The sequence below is a fragment of the Nannospalax galili genome, unplaced genomic scaffold, assembly GCF_000622305.1.
Source record: "Nannospalax galili isolate Female #2095 unplaced genomic scaffold, S.galili_v1.0 scaffold469, whole genome shotgun sequence".
Lineage (NCBI taxonomy): Eukaryota > Metazoa > Chordata > Mammalia > Rodentia > Spalacidae > Nannospalax > Nannospalax galili.
Genome location: NW_008359443.1, coordinates 489,902 through 502,119, shown reverse-complemented (window position 1 = coordinate 502,119; position 12,218 = coordinate 489,902). Strand labels below are relative to the sequence as shown.

The window sequence follows — 12,218 nt, the reverse complement described above, 5'->3', positions numbered from 1 at the left end:
AGGCCTATAATCTAGGCACTCAGGAGGCTGATACCAGAGGACCAAAAGTTCAAGGCTGGCCTGGGCTACATATCAACTTCAAAGCCAAACTGAGCTACAGAGAGAGGTCAAGGCTAGCCTGAACTGCAGACAAGAACTTGTCTCAAAAAAAACCAGAAGAGAGATGGTTCACAGTTAACAGCACTGAGTATTCTTGCAGAGGACCTGGGTCCAGTTCCCAGCACCTAGAGGTGGCTAACAATCACCCATAACTTCAGTTCCAGGAACCTGATGCCCTCTTCTGGTCTCTGAAGGCATTGCACACACATGGTGCACTTACATATATACAGATAAAATACTCTTACACATAAAATAAATATTAAAAAACAAAAAACTAACAAAACCACAAAAATCAAACAAAAAACCAGGAAGAACACCAGGTCTTAATGAAGTTTTTACTCAGATGAATATAGGGTATTTCAAAATTCTTACCAATATTCTTAGCAATAACAGAATGCATGCTTATGAAGTTCAAGCCCAATCACACACAAACACACACACACCACCAGTTCCTAGTGATAAAGATCCTGCAACCAGCAACTTTGTCTAGTACCAAGCTGGGATCTGTGGTCAAATATTTCTCATTATTTAATCTTTCAACTTAAGTAGAAAAGAACTTTCCACTAAAATGCAAGTACCCTGAAGTTGAGACAAGGCTAGCCAGCGTGAGTGCACGCACCTGCAGAAACCCCACTCACTGAAACATCCTTCCCCATCTCAGCCTCCTGCTGCTTCTAGGATCAGATATTCTTTCCATGTTATAACAGCACAGTTCACTTTTATTCTATGTGTATGAGTGTTTTGCCTGCATGTATGTGAAAGTGTGTGATGCCTGTGGAAGCCAGAAGAGGGTGCTGGATCCCCTGGAACCGGAGTTGTGGATGGTTGTGAGCCACCTTGGGGTACTAGATCCAAACCTGAGTCCTCTGCAAGAGCAGCCCATGCTCTCAACAGCTGAGTCATGTCTCCAGCCCTGGGAGTGCACTTAAAATTTGGGTCTATTAAGGTTTGGGGTCTCAGGGAAGAAGGCTGGCTTTTCAGAGGATCTATTAGAAGCAAATGAGCTGCTGAGCTTTTCCCTTCATGCCACGTACTGAACACAGGGTCTCGTGTGAGGCAAATGTTCTACCGCTGAGCTGCACCAATAACCCCACACTAAGTATTTTTGTAACTCTTAGAGACTAAGTCCTTGGGCTGAGATGGCATAGTTGATGAAGCACTTGCTTTGCAAGCTTGAGGGCTTAGGTTTGATCCCCAGCACCCATGTATGCTGGGCATGGTGGCACATGCCTCTAATCCAGGCACTTAGAAGGCAGAGACAGGTGGGCTGGCTCACCTGGTCAACTCAGACAGGTCAATGAAAGAGCTCACTCAAGAAATAAGGTGGATGGCACCGAGGAATGATATCGGAGGTTGTCCACTGCTTCCCATGCACTCAGACACATGTGTACACAAGCGCTGCACACTCCAGCACCCTCACACATACTCAAAGTAGAGAATAAGCTCCTGGTCTCAGATGACATCCACAGAGATAGATTACTCCTACAAATGCTTTGTTGGTATATAGTTTACATAGCCCAATGCTAAGTCCACCTCACCCCCACCCCCCTGCCCCCCACCCACCTTGGCAGCAGAAGTACCTGAAATAGCATAGTCCCCACTCGGGGAGGCCACCGTGATGGCGGAGGCATTGCCAATGCTCTCTATAGGCCCAAGTCCCACGTGGTTACTGAAGCTGAGGACCTGCCAGCCCATGACCTTGGCCAGCTGCTGGACCGCGTGCACCTGGTGCTGCGACATCTGTGAACAAGGAGACGTGACTGGAAATCAGACACTGTGATCTAACGTTATAAGTTTGCTGGGGTTTCATTGCCTGGCCGGGAAAGGTCTTAAGTATAAAGAACACTCCCAAGTGATCACTAGGAGAGCTGTGGGACCCCACCTTCCACTGCAGAGGCCACAGCTGCCTAGTGCTCGCCATTCTGCCTCCACTGGCGGTTCAAGTGCAGGCTTGGGCCCGAAGCTAGGCTGGCTGAATCTCACGACAAACCACTGCTGACCTTGAGTGGCAGGCTCCTTCTTTTAAAGCTCCTCTGACTTGTCCCTGCCCTCAAGGATGGCCTGGGGCTGTTACTACTGAGCCCCTGAGCCAGAAGACTGCCTGCTGCAGCTGTCACACTAAGCTGGTGCCTCTCCTACACCCATGAAGGAAACTGAGCCCAGGAACAGTCCCCAGCACGCTTTGGCTCCTCGCTCTACCCTGACAGAACGCATTCCATCACCAGCAGCACAGGCAATGGCAGAGCAGCAACACCACATTCCCTGTCCACCTGTGGGCCTTGGTCTCCAGATGTCCCATATCCCATTCATTCTGAGACAGCCAACACACACCCCTGCTGGGGGGTGGGGGTGGGGTGTGTGTGTGTCTGTCTGTCTGTCTGACCAACACCATTTAGGATGTACAGCTGGGGGCTGCATGTCCCTCACAGATACATTTGATTACTTGGCATCAAAGAAGCAAGTCCTATATGAGATTACAGAATCCAAAAACTTTTAGCATGTTTTCTTAATTTTGTGTGAAAAAAGTATTAGTTTACATAGCACTTTAAAAAAAACCTATCCCTTCTCCCACAATTTGGCACTGTACCACAACTCCACGAAGACAGGAAAACTGTCCTTACTTCACTCCAGTGTCAAAAAGCAAGTCTGTGGAGGAGCAGGGACCAGGAACAAGCCCTTTTTATACTGGCTATCATCCGAGCAACTCTTTCCAAGGCCAAAAGAGAAGACACTCCACTTGGACAGATGATGTCTGCTGCAATTCGCATCTATTTCCCTTTCTCTCGTTCCCTTTGGTTAGTACTTCGCCACTCCTGGAGTGGGTGCAGACCCCAACAGTAGAAAAACTGAAACCCTTCGCTTTCACACAAAAGCAATGGAAATAAAGCCAGGACATCTGATGAGCACTTCCAGTTGGCCAATCAAACCAAAAGTGTGTTTTGGAAATGAAGTCACACGGCAGGACAAAGGTTGCTCTGTAGAGCTGTCTTTTATTCAACTTGTCCTTAAGTAGTTACTGAAGGGAAGGGGCCAGGCATGGTGGCACACGTCTGCAGTCTCAGCACTCAGGAGGCAGAGCAGGAGGACCACTGGGCTGCACAGCAGGTTCCAGGCCAGCCTGAGCTACAGAGTCAGACTATTCAAAAACAAATCAATGGCAAAAACCTAAAACCCAAAGATACAGCGTGCGGTCATCACCTGAGACAGAAGGAAATCCTGCAGCTCCTGCTCCTGATGAGACAGTGTGATCACTCGTCCGTCCCTGTGCACCACGCGGACCTGATCAACGCCAATGTTCAACTGCAGCTGAATGGACCTGCAGACATAGTCATAAATGCAACTGTCTGACAATCCCACAAATCCTTACCTACAGCTGAACAGCATGAGGAAGATGGGGACGGTCCTCACAACCTACACCAATGGCTGTGTCATGGGGAGGAGGGAGGTTTCTTAGGATTATGTGATCAAGAGTAGTGAGACTCAAGGCAGATTCCCCAGACCACACTGGGCACCAGGCCCACAGGCAGGTGCTTGTCTTCCCTTGCAGTCCTCAGAGCAGGACTCACACACACATGAGGGGTCTATGTGGGGCATGCTCTGACAGATAGGTAAGCACACTTGTAGCCAACCAAGGTTGATGACCCAAGATCGATACCAGGGACTCATGTGGTGGAAGGAGAAAACCAGCTTCCAGACTGTCCTCTGACCAATACGTACGTGCCATGCCATGCGTACCAGCCAACCCCCAACATGAACAAATATGTAAACGTACCCCCTTACTGCCTTTACAGATGCTCTTTCCCCTCTGTGTCTCATGTTCCTACTGGTCTTCATTAAAACTGGCACACTGCTTCTCCTTCAAAGGGGAGGGACTATGTGCCACAGTGCTTTGTTAGCTCTGTCTGAAGTAAAGCAGCTGTGCTCAAAAGGCAAAGGCTGGGAGAGCCTGGAGAGTGCAGGTGGGTGACTCTAGGACCAACCATCAAGGGCAGAGTTGCTCAAACCAACACCCTTTCTCATTGCAATTTTTAAAGCCAGAGTCTAGTAGCCTCGGCTGGCCTTGAACTCACTGCAATCCCGCTGCCACTACCTCCCAAGTGCTAGGATTACAGGTGTGAGCCACCACACCCAGTTTTATGCAGTGCTAGGCTAGAACCCAGGACGTAGGAAATGCCAGGCAAATACTATGCCATGTGAGCCACAGCCCCAGTCCTGCGATCTACCCTATCAGCTGTACGCTCATGCCTCTTAATGGCCCCTCGCCAACTGTACTAGCGTATGATGTTCGAGGACCAAGCAAGCAGCCTGCATGTTTTTCTTGCAATGCTGGGGTTTGAACCCAGGGCCTTGCACATGCCAAGCAAGCATTCTACCACTGAACCATGTCCCCAGCACAAGCATCACCACCTCTAAGAACACTGGAACAAGGACCAGGCTGCTGCTTCACAGACAGATGGTCCACTCTTTCAGAGGACACAGTCATGAACTAATGGAACAGGCCAACACCAGGTCAGGAGAGCTACACACTCAGGCTGCCCCGAGCACAGTAGGCAGAGCACAGGCTCCAATTCTGTCCACCGCCTTTGCTCCAGACAACTAGACTGGCACAGCCTCTGAGGCAGGCTTGGTGTGTCGCGGCGGGTGAGGCAGCTTTCTGCTCAACGCTGGGTTCATGTTCCCCTCTCGCAGCCCACAGGCCATATGTGGCCAGTGTGGCCAAGGACAGCTTTGAACGTGGCCCAACACAAAACCATGAACTGACTTAAAGTGTGAGATTTTTTAGTTTTAACTTTTTAGGTAATTTGCATGGTTCTTGAGCAGAAGTCAATAGAGGACAACATGTCCTGTCAAAAGGCGGGACACCCTGAAAGGGGCGGTCTAGCACTGATGTGTGAATAAATACAGAATATTTCAGACATTCTTTTTTTTTTTTGGTCTTTGTGAGACAGGGTCTCCCTGTAACCACCAGACTGGCCTCAAGCTTCTAGCACTGATGTGTGAATAAATACAGAATATTTCAGACATTCTTTTTTTTTTGGTCTTTGTGAGACAGGGTCTCCCTGTAACCACAAGACTGGCCTCAAGCTCAGAAATCCACCTGTCTCTGCCTCCCAAGTGCTGGGATTAAAGGCATGTGCCACCATGCCCGGCTATTTTAGACATTCTTACAAACATGAGACAGACGATATAATTTACCGAAGTGTTATAGCACCTGGCAAGTAAGAACCCAAAGCTCTATGGAGTCCTTCAGGACACATCGGGCACACCAGGCAATTTGGCACGCTACCTCCATGATTGCGGTGACACTTACTTGCATATCTGCTCATACCCTTGCGACGTGATCAGAACTTTCACACTAGACTCACACACGTCACTGATGTTTGACCAATGGGCCTGGACCTGAGGGTCTTCAACTCGACTTGCCAAGCTGTCAATTGTTGCAGCAGCTCTTCCAAAAGAGACAAATTAAAAGTCACCATGTGAAAAGAAAGGATTTAAATCATGTATCGTATGAAAATCTGAAGATTATTTTCTATTTTGCTGACTTTTTGATCTCACTATTAGCGAAGTGGAGCTTTGGGGGCTGAAGAGATGCTCAGTGGTTAAGAGCACTAGCTGCTCTTGCAGAGGACCCAGGCTGGGTTCCCAGCATCCACATGGTACCTAAAAGCAATCTTCTAACTCTAGATTTAGGGGATCTGATGCCCTCTTCTGGCCTCCATCACTGTATGTGTGTGATGCAGTTCCAGACATGCAGGCAAACATTCATACACATGAAATAAAAGTAGAAGAACCAGGTTTCCATTCTGAACTACAGACTAGTGCTCTAAAAAACATGACCGCTGGAAGGAGACACTGAAAACCCAAAACATCGACCAGTAAAGGCCATCTATTTAATGGCAATGCTGTTTTTATTTGAAGGCAAAATTATGAAGTAGAAACAGACCTCTTCACCAACTACCAGTCATGAAACAGAAAGGCAGCCTTCGGCACTGAAGAAGATGCATTTCTGCCTAATCACAGCAAGCTCTTTTGCAAACACTGTGCATGAAAGAAAGATCTGAGAGACGGAGCAGCCTTGGACGGAAGCCTTGAACAAACTGGCTACATTATAAGAATTCGGTCAGTCAACATGTTCTAAGTGCCTCATGAATGGGCTCCTAAAGAAGTCCAGGCTGGGGATGTGGCCCAGCGGCAGGGTATTTGTCCAGTGTGCACAAGCCCTGGGGTCCAGCCGAGCTAAAAGAAACTACAGCAAGAGACAGTTTCCTAGCTGACTCTCACCTAGCTGTCTGCAACATCATCAGTTTTTTGTTTTGTTTTTGTCTTTTTGAGACAGGTCTCCCTGTAGCCCCAGCTGTCCTGGAACTCACTATGTAGACCAGGCTGGCCTTGAACTCACAAAGAGCCGCCCGCCTCTGACTCCCAAGTGCTGGGATTAAAGGCGTGCGCCACTACGCCCGGCCATCATCAGTGTTTTTTAAAAAAAATGCCTTCACATAGACTGCTGGTTCTGCCCTCCCCACACTGGAGAGTACCCAGTCTACCACCAACTCACACTCAACCACCTTTTCCTTGGAAAAAAGTTTAAAGCATCAAAAATTAACATACACAAAAGAGAAAAGGACCCAATTTCACAGAAAAACAGTAACTTTCTTTATCCTTACCTGCTCCTCAGATAAATATGCTTTGCTTGTTTGATTATTTTCTCCAGGAGCCCTTCCGTGGACTGAATAGAGTTAATTTCATTTTTATCAAAAGCCTGCGGACCCGAAAGTCTCATTCTCTTGTGGCCAAAAGGAGCACTGGCTGGGTGAGGCATCACAATGGAACTCAAGGTCTGCTTATGAAACTGGAGAGGGAGACGGAGAGCGAGCAAGTGAGCCATTAATGACCAGTAGCCACAATAAAGATGACAAAAACATTCTATCCAGGTCTGTAATGAGGAGACCCCCTCCCCTGGAAGTTTTAAAATACCAATGTTCTTCACTGAGTCTCATTTCTTTAAGGACTGTGTGATCAGGAGATGCTAGCCCTCTGTGCTAGATGGCCTTCCAGAACTCAAGAAACCTCTGTGGTACTGTGATTGAACCCAGAGCCTCACCATAGACAGCCAAGTGCTTTACCACTGAGGTATTTATACCTCCAGTCCAAAAGCTCTTTAAAACGCTGGCCTTTACACCATCACAATCACCCGAACCACATCTTGGGGTGAGGCAGGCTGGAGTATGTATGTCTATGACTAGGACCCACTTCATAGCCCAGGTGGACTACAACTCTCAGTCCTCCTGCTTTCGCGTCCCGAGTGTTGAAACTACAGGTGAGCACCACCACACCCAGCAAGAGAGTCTTTTTAAAAACATAACAAGGGGCTGGAGAGATGGCTCAGTGGTTAAGAGCACTGACTGCTTTTGCAGAGGACCCAGGTTCGATTCCCAGCACCCAAATGGTGGCTATGAACTGTCATTAACTCCAGTTCCAGGGAAATCCAAAGCCCTCTTCCGACCTCCACAGCATTGCATGACACGGGTGCACTCACATACATGCAGGCAATACACTCGTACACATAAAATAATAAAAAAATAAAAAAATAACAAAAAACCTGTTTCTTTAACTCATTTTGTGTACTCTTATGTGCTTAAGAACAGGCAGTGCACCACGGCGTACATGTGGGGTCAGAGGACAACTCTCCCAGAGGGAGTCTGTCCTCTCCTGCTACCCTTGTAGGATCTGGGATCAAACTTAGGTCATCAAAGCTATGGGGAAGTGCCTGTACCACAGGAGTCATTTTGCTGGCCCAAGAGATGCTCTGGAAGGAGCCCACACTGTACCAAGCTGCAGCTGCCCAGTAATAAACTGTTCTGAAGACGCCACAGTGCCACATACATGCAGGCAATACACTCGTACACATAAAATAATAAAAAAATAAAAAAATAACAAAAAACCTGTTTTAATGTCTGGTAGAGGGAATTTACTCTAGCACTTTTACTAAAACCAGAGCTATTGCTTAAAACCATTACTTATGGGAACTAGCAAGATGGCACAGTGGGTAAACTGCTTGCCCAGAAAGCATGATGCTGCTCCTTCCTGTGACTGCTGTGGCACATTCCTGTCTCTACTACAGAACTGGCTGCACAGCGCTATGGCTACAAGGTCCGTGCACGGATCTCCAAATCCTCCAACAGAGCAGGACGGGTCCTCCCCAAGCTGGGACCCTGCTGCTGCTGCTGGAGGTCTGCGGCACTCACAGCTCTGGACACGCTCAACACAAAGCCCCCACTTGTGCTGTCACCTCTCTGATCAGCAGGTGCAGGTTGTGCTCCAGAACATAGAGGTGATCCTCAGGGCTCTGCCTCTCCGTGGCTGACTTCTGCGATTTCTTATCATTTGAGGAATGGCACAAGGAAATGGACAGCTGCAAGCCTGTTCATAAAGCAGCAGGGCAGACGCAGATAAGCCAAGATCTGGACACCAAGCTGTCCTCATAGAGGGCAACCAGCCAACTCAGACTGAGCTTGTATTCACACGATCCTTCGGCAACACACACACCTAATTCCAGTTCCACTGACCTATAACACGGCTGCTGACCCTGAGCTGGGCTGAAGACTGGGGAGAAACTTTCATTTCTGACTCTAGAAATATGGATTTTCCTTTTTTAAAAGTTTTCTTGTTATCTTTTAACATACCTGGTCTTACCCTGCTCTGTAAGCACTTAGGTGTAACTGTTCACTCTAAAACAAACTTCCTTGATAAGACAGTGGTGATACCATCCTGAGAATCTATGCAAACAACGTATGGTGACAACTGAATGCTTCTTCTGATAATAAAAGCTGATTTCTACAAATATAGTAATAGTCTAAGTATTTTTAAATTGACACCTTATTTAGAAAAGGTAGTATATCGCCAGGCGTGGTGGCGCACCCCTTCAATCCCAGCACTTGGGAGGCAGAGGCAGGGAGATCTCTGTGAGTTCAAGGCCTGTCTGATCTACATAGTGAGTTCCAGGCCAGCTGGTGCTACAGGGAGACCCTGTCTCAAAAACACACACACACAAAAATGTAGTATATTCTTGAAAAAGAATCTCACGGGGCTGGAGAGATGGCTCAGTGGTTAAGAATATTGGTTGTTCTTGGAGAAGACCCAGGTTTGAATCCTAGCACCCACATGGCAGCTAACAGCTGTGTATAACTCCAGTCCCAGGGGATCCAACAACCTGACCTCCACGGGCATTGCACGACTTGGGTGCACTTACCTACATGCAGGCAATATACGCATACACATAAAATAGCAAATAAATAAATAAATAAATAAATAAATAAATAAATAATTTTTAAAAAAAGAAAAGGAATCTCACTTCAAAGCGATCCATAGTCATGCTAGTCCATCTTAATATATGCTGTGAAGTCCAGGTCTGGCCCCCATGGCCTGGACCAGAACTGGCAGCACCACCATGCTACAGCTTTGTGGCCACAACAAACAGCACGGCGTCCCTGCTGCATAGCCACCCTACCCCGACACCACGAAGCCCCTGGCAGGTCTCACAGGGCTGGCTGTCCTTACTTGGGAAAGGCTGAGAGATGATCTGGTTTTTCACCACAATGTGAGGGATCTGGGACTTAATCTGAACAGCTTCCCGAGAGAGCTGTGCAAAAATCTCTTTACACAGAAGAACGTTTTGTGCTGCTTCTAATTTTGTCTGCCAATGTGGGGAACCTGAAAGACAAAAGGCACATGCAGAAGCCCAGTGTCCAACCATATGAGACACAGCATGAAGCAATAACCTCAATTCTTAGTCAAAGGTCGAGAAAATACCGATATCTAACTTAAAAAAAAATCTTTGGTAAAATTAAGACATGCATCTGACCAACTTTTGGTCATCTTCACTGCCCCCCCATTACCCTCTCTCAGCCCCCTCTCTCCTGCTCACCCCCTTCCCACAAGCCCTTCTACACGTCTCTGTCTTTTTCTGGTGACCGGAGAGAGTTCAGCTGTGGCTGCTTTCTTGAGTGCTCACTGAGGGTGATGTACGGGAACAAGGGCAGCTAAGCAGCGGCTACACTGCCAAGGGAGAAGACACCCTTCCCTGCAGCCATTAGCTGCCCTTCGTCCCTCAGTGAGGGGCAGGGCCCACCCATGATGTACAGAGGTGGACCCAATCTTGTGCAAGCCTTAAGCAGGTAACCACAGCTATGCGAGTTCATGTGTGTAGTGGCCATGTCACATCCAGAAGACATGGTTTCACAGCACTCCCACCTCTGGCTCTAACATTTCTGTCCCCATTTTCCACAATGTTCCCTGAGCCTTGGAGAGGATGAAAACACACTTCTTTTATACAGAGAAAACTAGTAAAGTCCAACCTAAAACAGCATACAGCTTCTCACTAGGGCAGGTGTGGTGGTGCACGTCTTTGATCCCAGCACTTAGAGACAGAGGCAGGCGGATCTCTGCGAGTTCAAGGCCAGCCTGGTCTACCATATAACTACTCCGCATGGTTTGTCTGTAATGATGCAAGGCACATTCCAGAAACAACCCCACGTCACTATAACCCCAGCACGCAGGAGGCTGGGGCAGGAGAGCCGGCATAAGATTCTGTCTTGAAAACAAAACACAGGCAACATTCTGAGAAGCCCAAACCCATGGTCTTGGGTGTCCTTTCTGAGTACCCCTCTTTATTTTTATTTTTGGTCTTTTTGAGACAGGGTCTCCCTATAGCCCCAGCTGTCCTGGAACTCACTATGTAGACCAGGCTGGCCTTGAACTCACAGAGATCTGCCAGTCTCTGCCTTCCAAGTGCTGGGATTAAAGGCGTGCGCCACCATGCCCAGCATCCCTCGTTCTTAAAATATATAATAAAGTGTCTTTAATAGACCTCAGCTCTGCTTTTAAAAGGGATTTATTTCCAACTGTTCTTCCTCCGAAAGCCCACTTTTCCTCGCCCTCTTTGCATCTGACTTACTGATTATATACATGAAGACTTGAGGTTAGATGCCATGACATACCTGGTTTGGATTTGGGCAAAGCCCGCTTAAAGAGGTTAACTGTGCCAAGATCACCAATGTCTGGAGCCTGTTTTTGAATGGAAACCTAGACAACAGTAAAAACATGAAAAACATTGGCAAAGTAGCCTCAGGGTTAATAAGAAATCACCTACAAACCACTTTAACCAGTACCTTGATGTATGCAGAGCCTTCTAAATCACTAGGAATTTGGACATCAAGGGGACAGTAATCTTCTGGAATCTTCTTATCCAGATCAATGTCTGTGTTCTTAATTACTTCAAAAGTGCCATGGTGGGGAAACAGGGATCCTAACAGGACATTAAAATAAACACAGTGAGCATGTGAACTTAGCAAGCGTTTTATCAAGTACACTTCATCCCCACATCACAGAATCATACATTGTTTCCACTGGAAATGTGCATGCTGGGGAGGGAGGGAGGGAGGACTACTGAGCCCAAGGAAGGAAGGAAGCAGGAAAAAAACACAACTTAACATTAAGAAATAATATAAGGCCTCTCCAGGTTAAGTCGATCCTGCCCTCTGAGCCTTGACTCCTCCAGTCTCATTCACCCTCCCTTCTCCTCTGCCCATCTTTCCTCCTAGCCTGGGTCCTGTCTCATTCCTTGTCTTGGCGCCCCAGACACCGGGGGCACCACCACTGCTTCCTGATCCTGTGCATCCAGACCAACCCAGTTTCTTCTCGGGTCCCCAGGAGCCCTCTGGGCCTGGCCCCACCCTCACCTCCCTCTGCTTCCCCGGGCTGCACAAACCGCCAGCCTCGTTCCTGGACTCGGGGGCTGACCTTTCCGCTTGCTGATCCTTTACATTCAGACCAACCCAGTTCCTCAGTGCAGTGCTCAGGAGCCCTTGGGGCCTCTTCCATCCCCCTGTCTCCCTTTGCATCTCTGGGTAGCATGGCCACCAGCTGCCCTAGACCAGTATCTTTCCTAGGCCCTGGTCCCAGGCCAGTCCAACCCCCAAATTCCTGAGGCCAAAATCTTTCCTGGAGGGATCCAGACCTTAGGAGAAAGCCTGAGAGCATCTGATCCTCATCTGACTTGGGCCTCTGTGGGAACTCCTGAAGACAAAAGCAATCTGGCCACTCCAATATAAAATCAA

The 12,218-nt window shown here is 48.0% G+C and overlaps 1 protein-coding gene across 2 annotated transcripts in view; it reads right to left on the bottom strand.

Moving 5' to 3' along the window:
• The window catches only part of Med17 (mediator complex subunit 17), a 28,352-nt gene that overhangs the window by 1,131 nt on the left and 15,003 nt on the right, over window positions 1-12,218 (bottom strand). For both annotated transcript variants that reach the window (XM_008823114.3, XM_008823115.3), the window contains exons 4-11: window positions 11,271-11,407; window positions 11,100-11,184; window positions 9,661-9,813; window positions 8,393-8,523; window positions 6,768-6,952; window positions 5,411-5,548; window positions 3,298-3,415; window positions 1,680-1,839 (exon numbers count right to left, since the gene is read on the bottom strand). In XM_008823114.3, coding sequence (XP_008821336.1) covers window positions 1,680-1,839; window positions 3,298-3,415; window positions 5,411-5,548; window positions 6,768-6,952; window positions 8,393-8,523; window positions 9,661-9,813; window positions 11,100-11,184; window positions 11,271-11,407 — 1,107 coding nt within the window. The remainder of the gene's footprint in view (window positions 1-1,679; window positions 1,840-3,297; window positions 3,416-5,410; window positions 5,549-6,767; window positions 6,953-8,392; window positions 8,524-9,660; window positions 9,814-11,099; window positions 11,185-11,270; window positions 11,408-12,218) is intronic.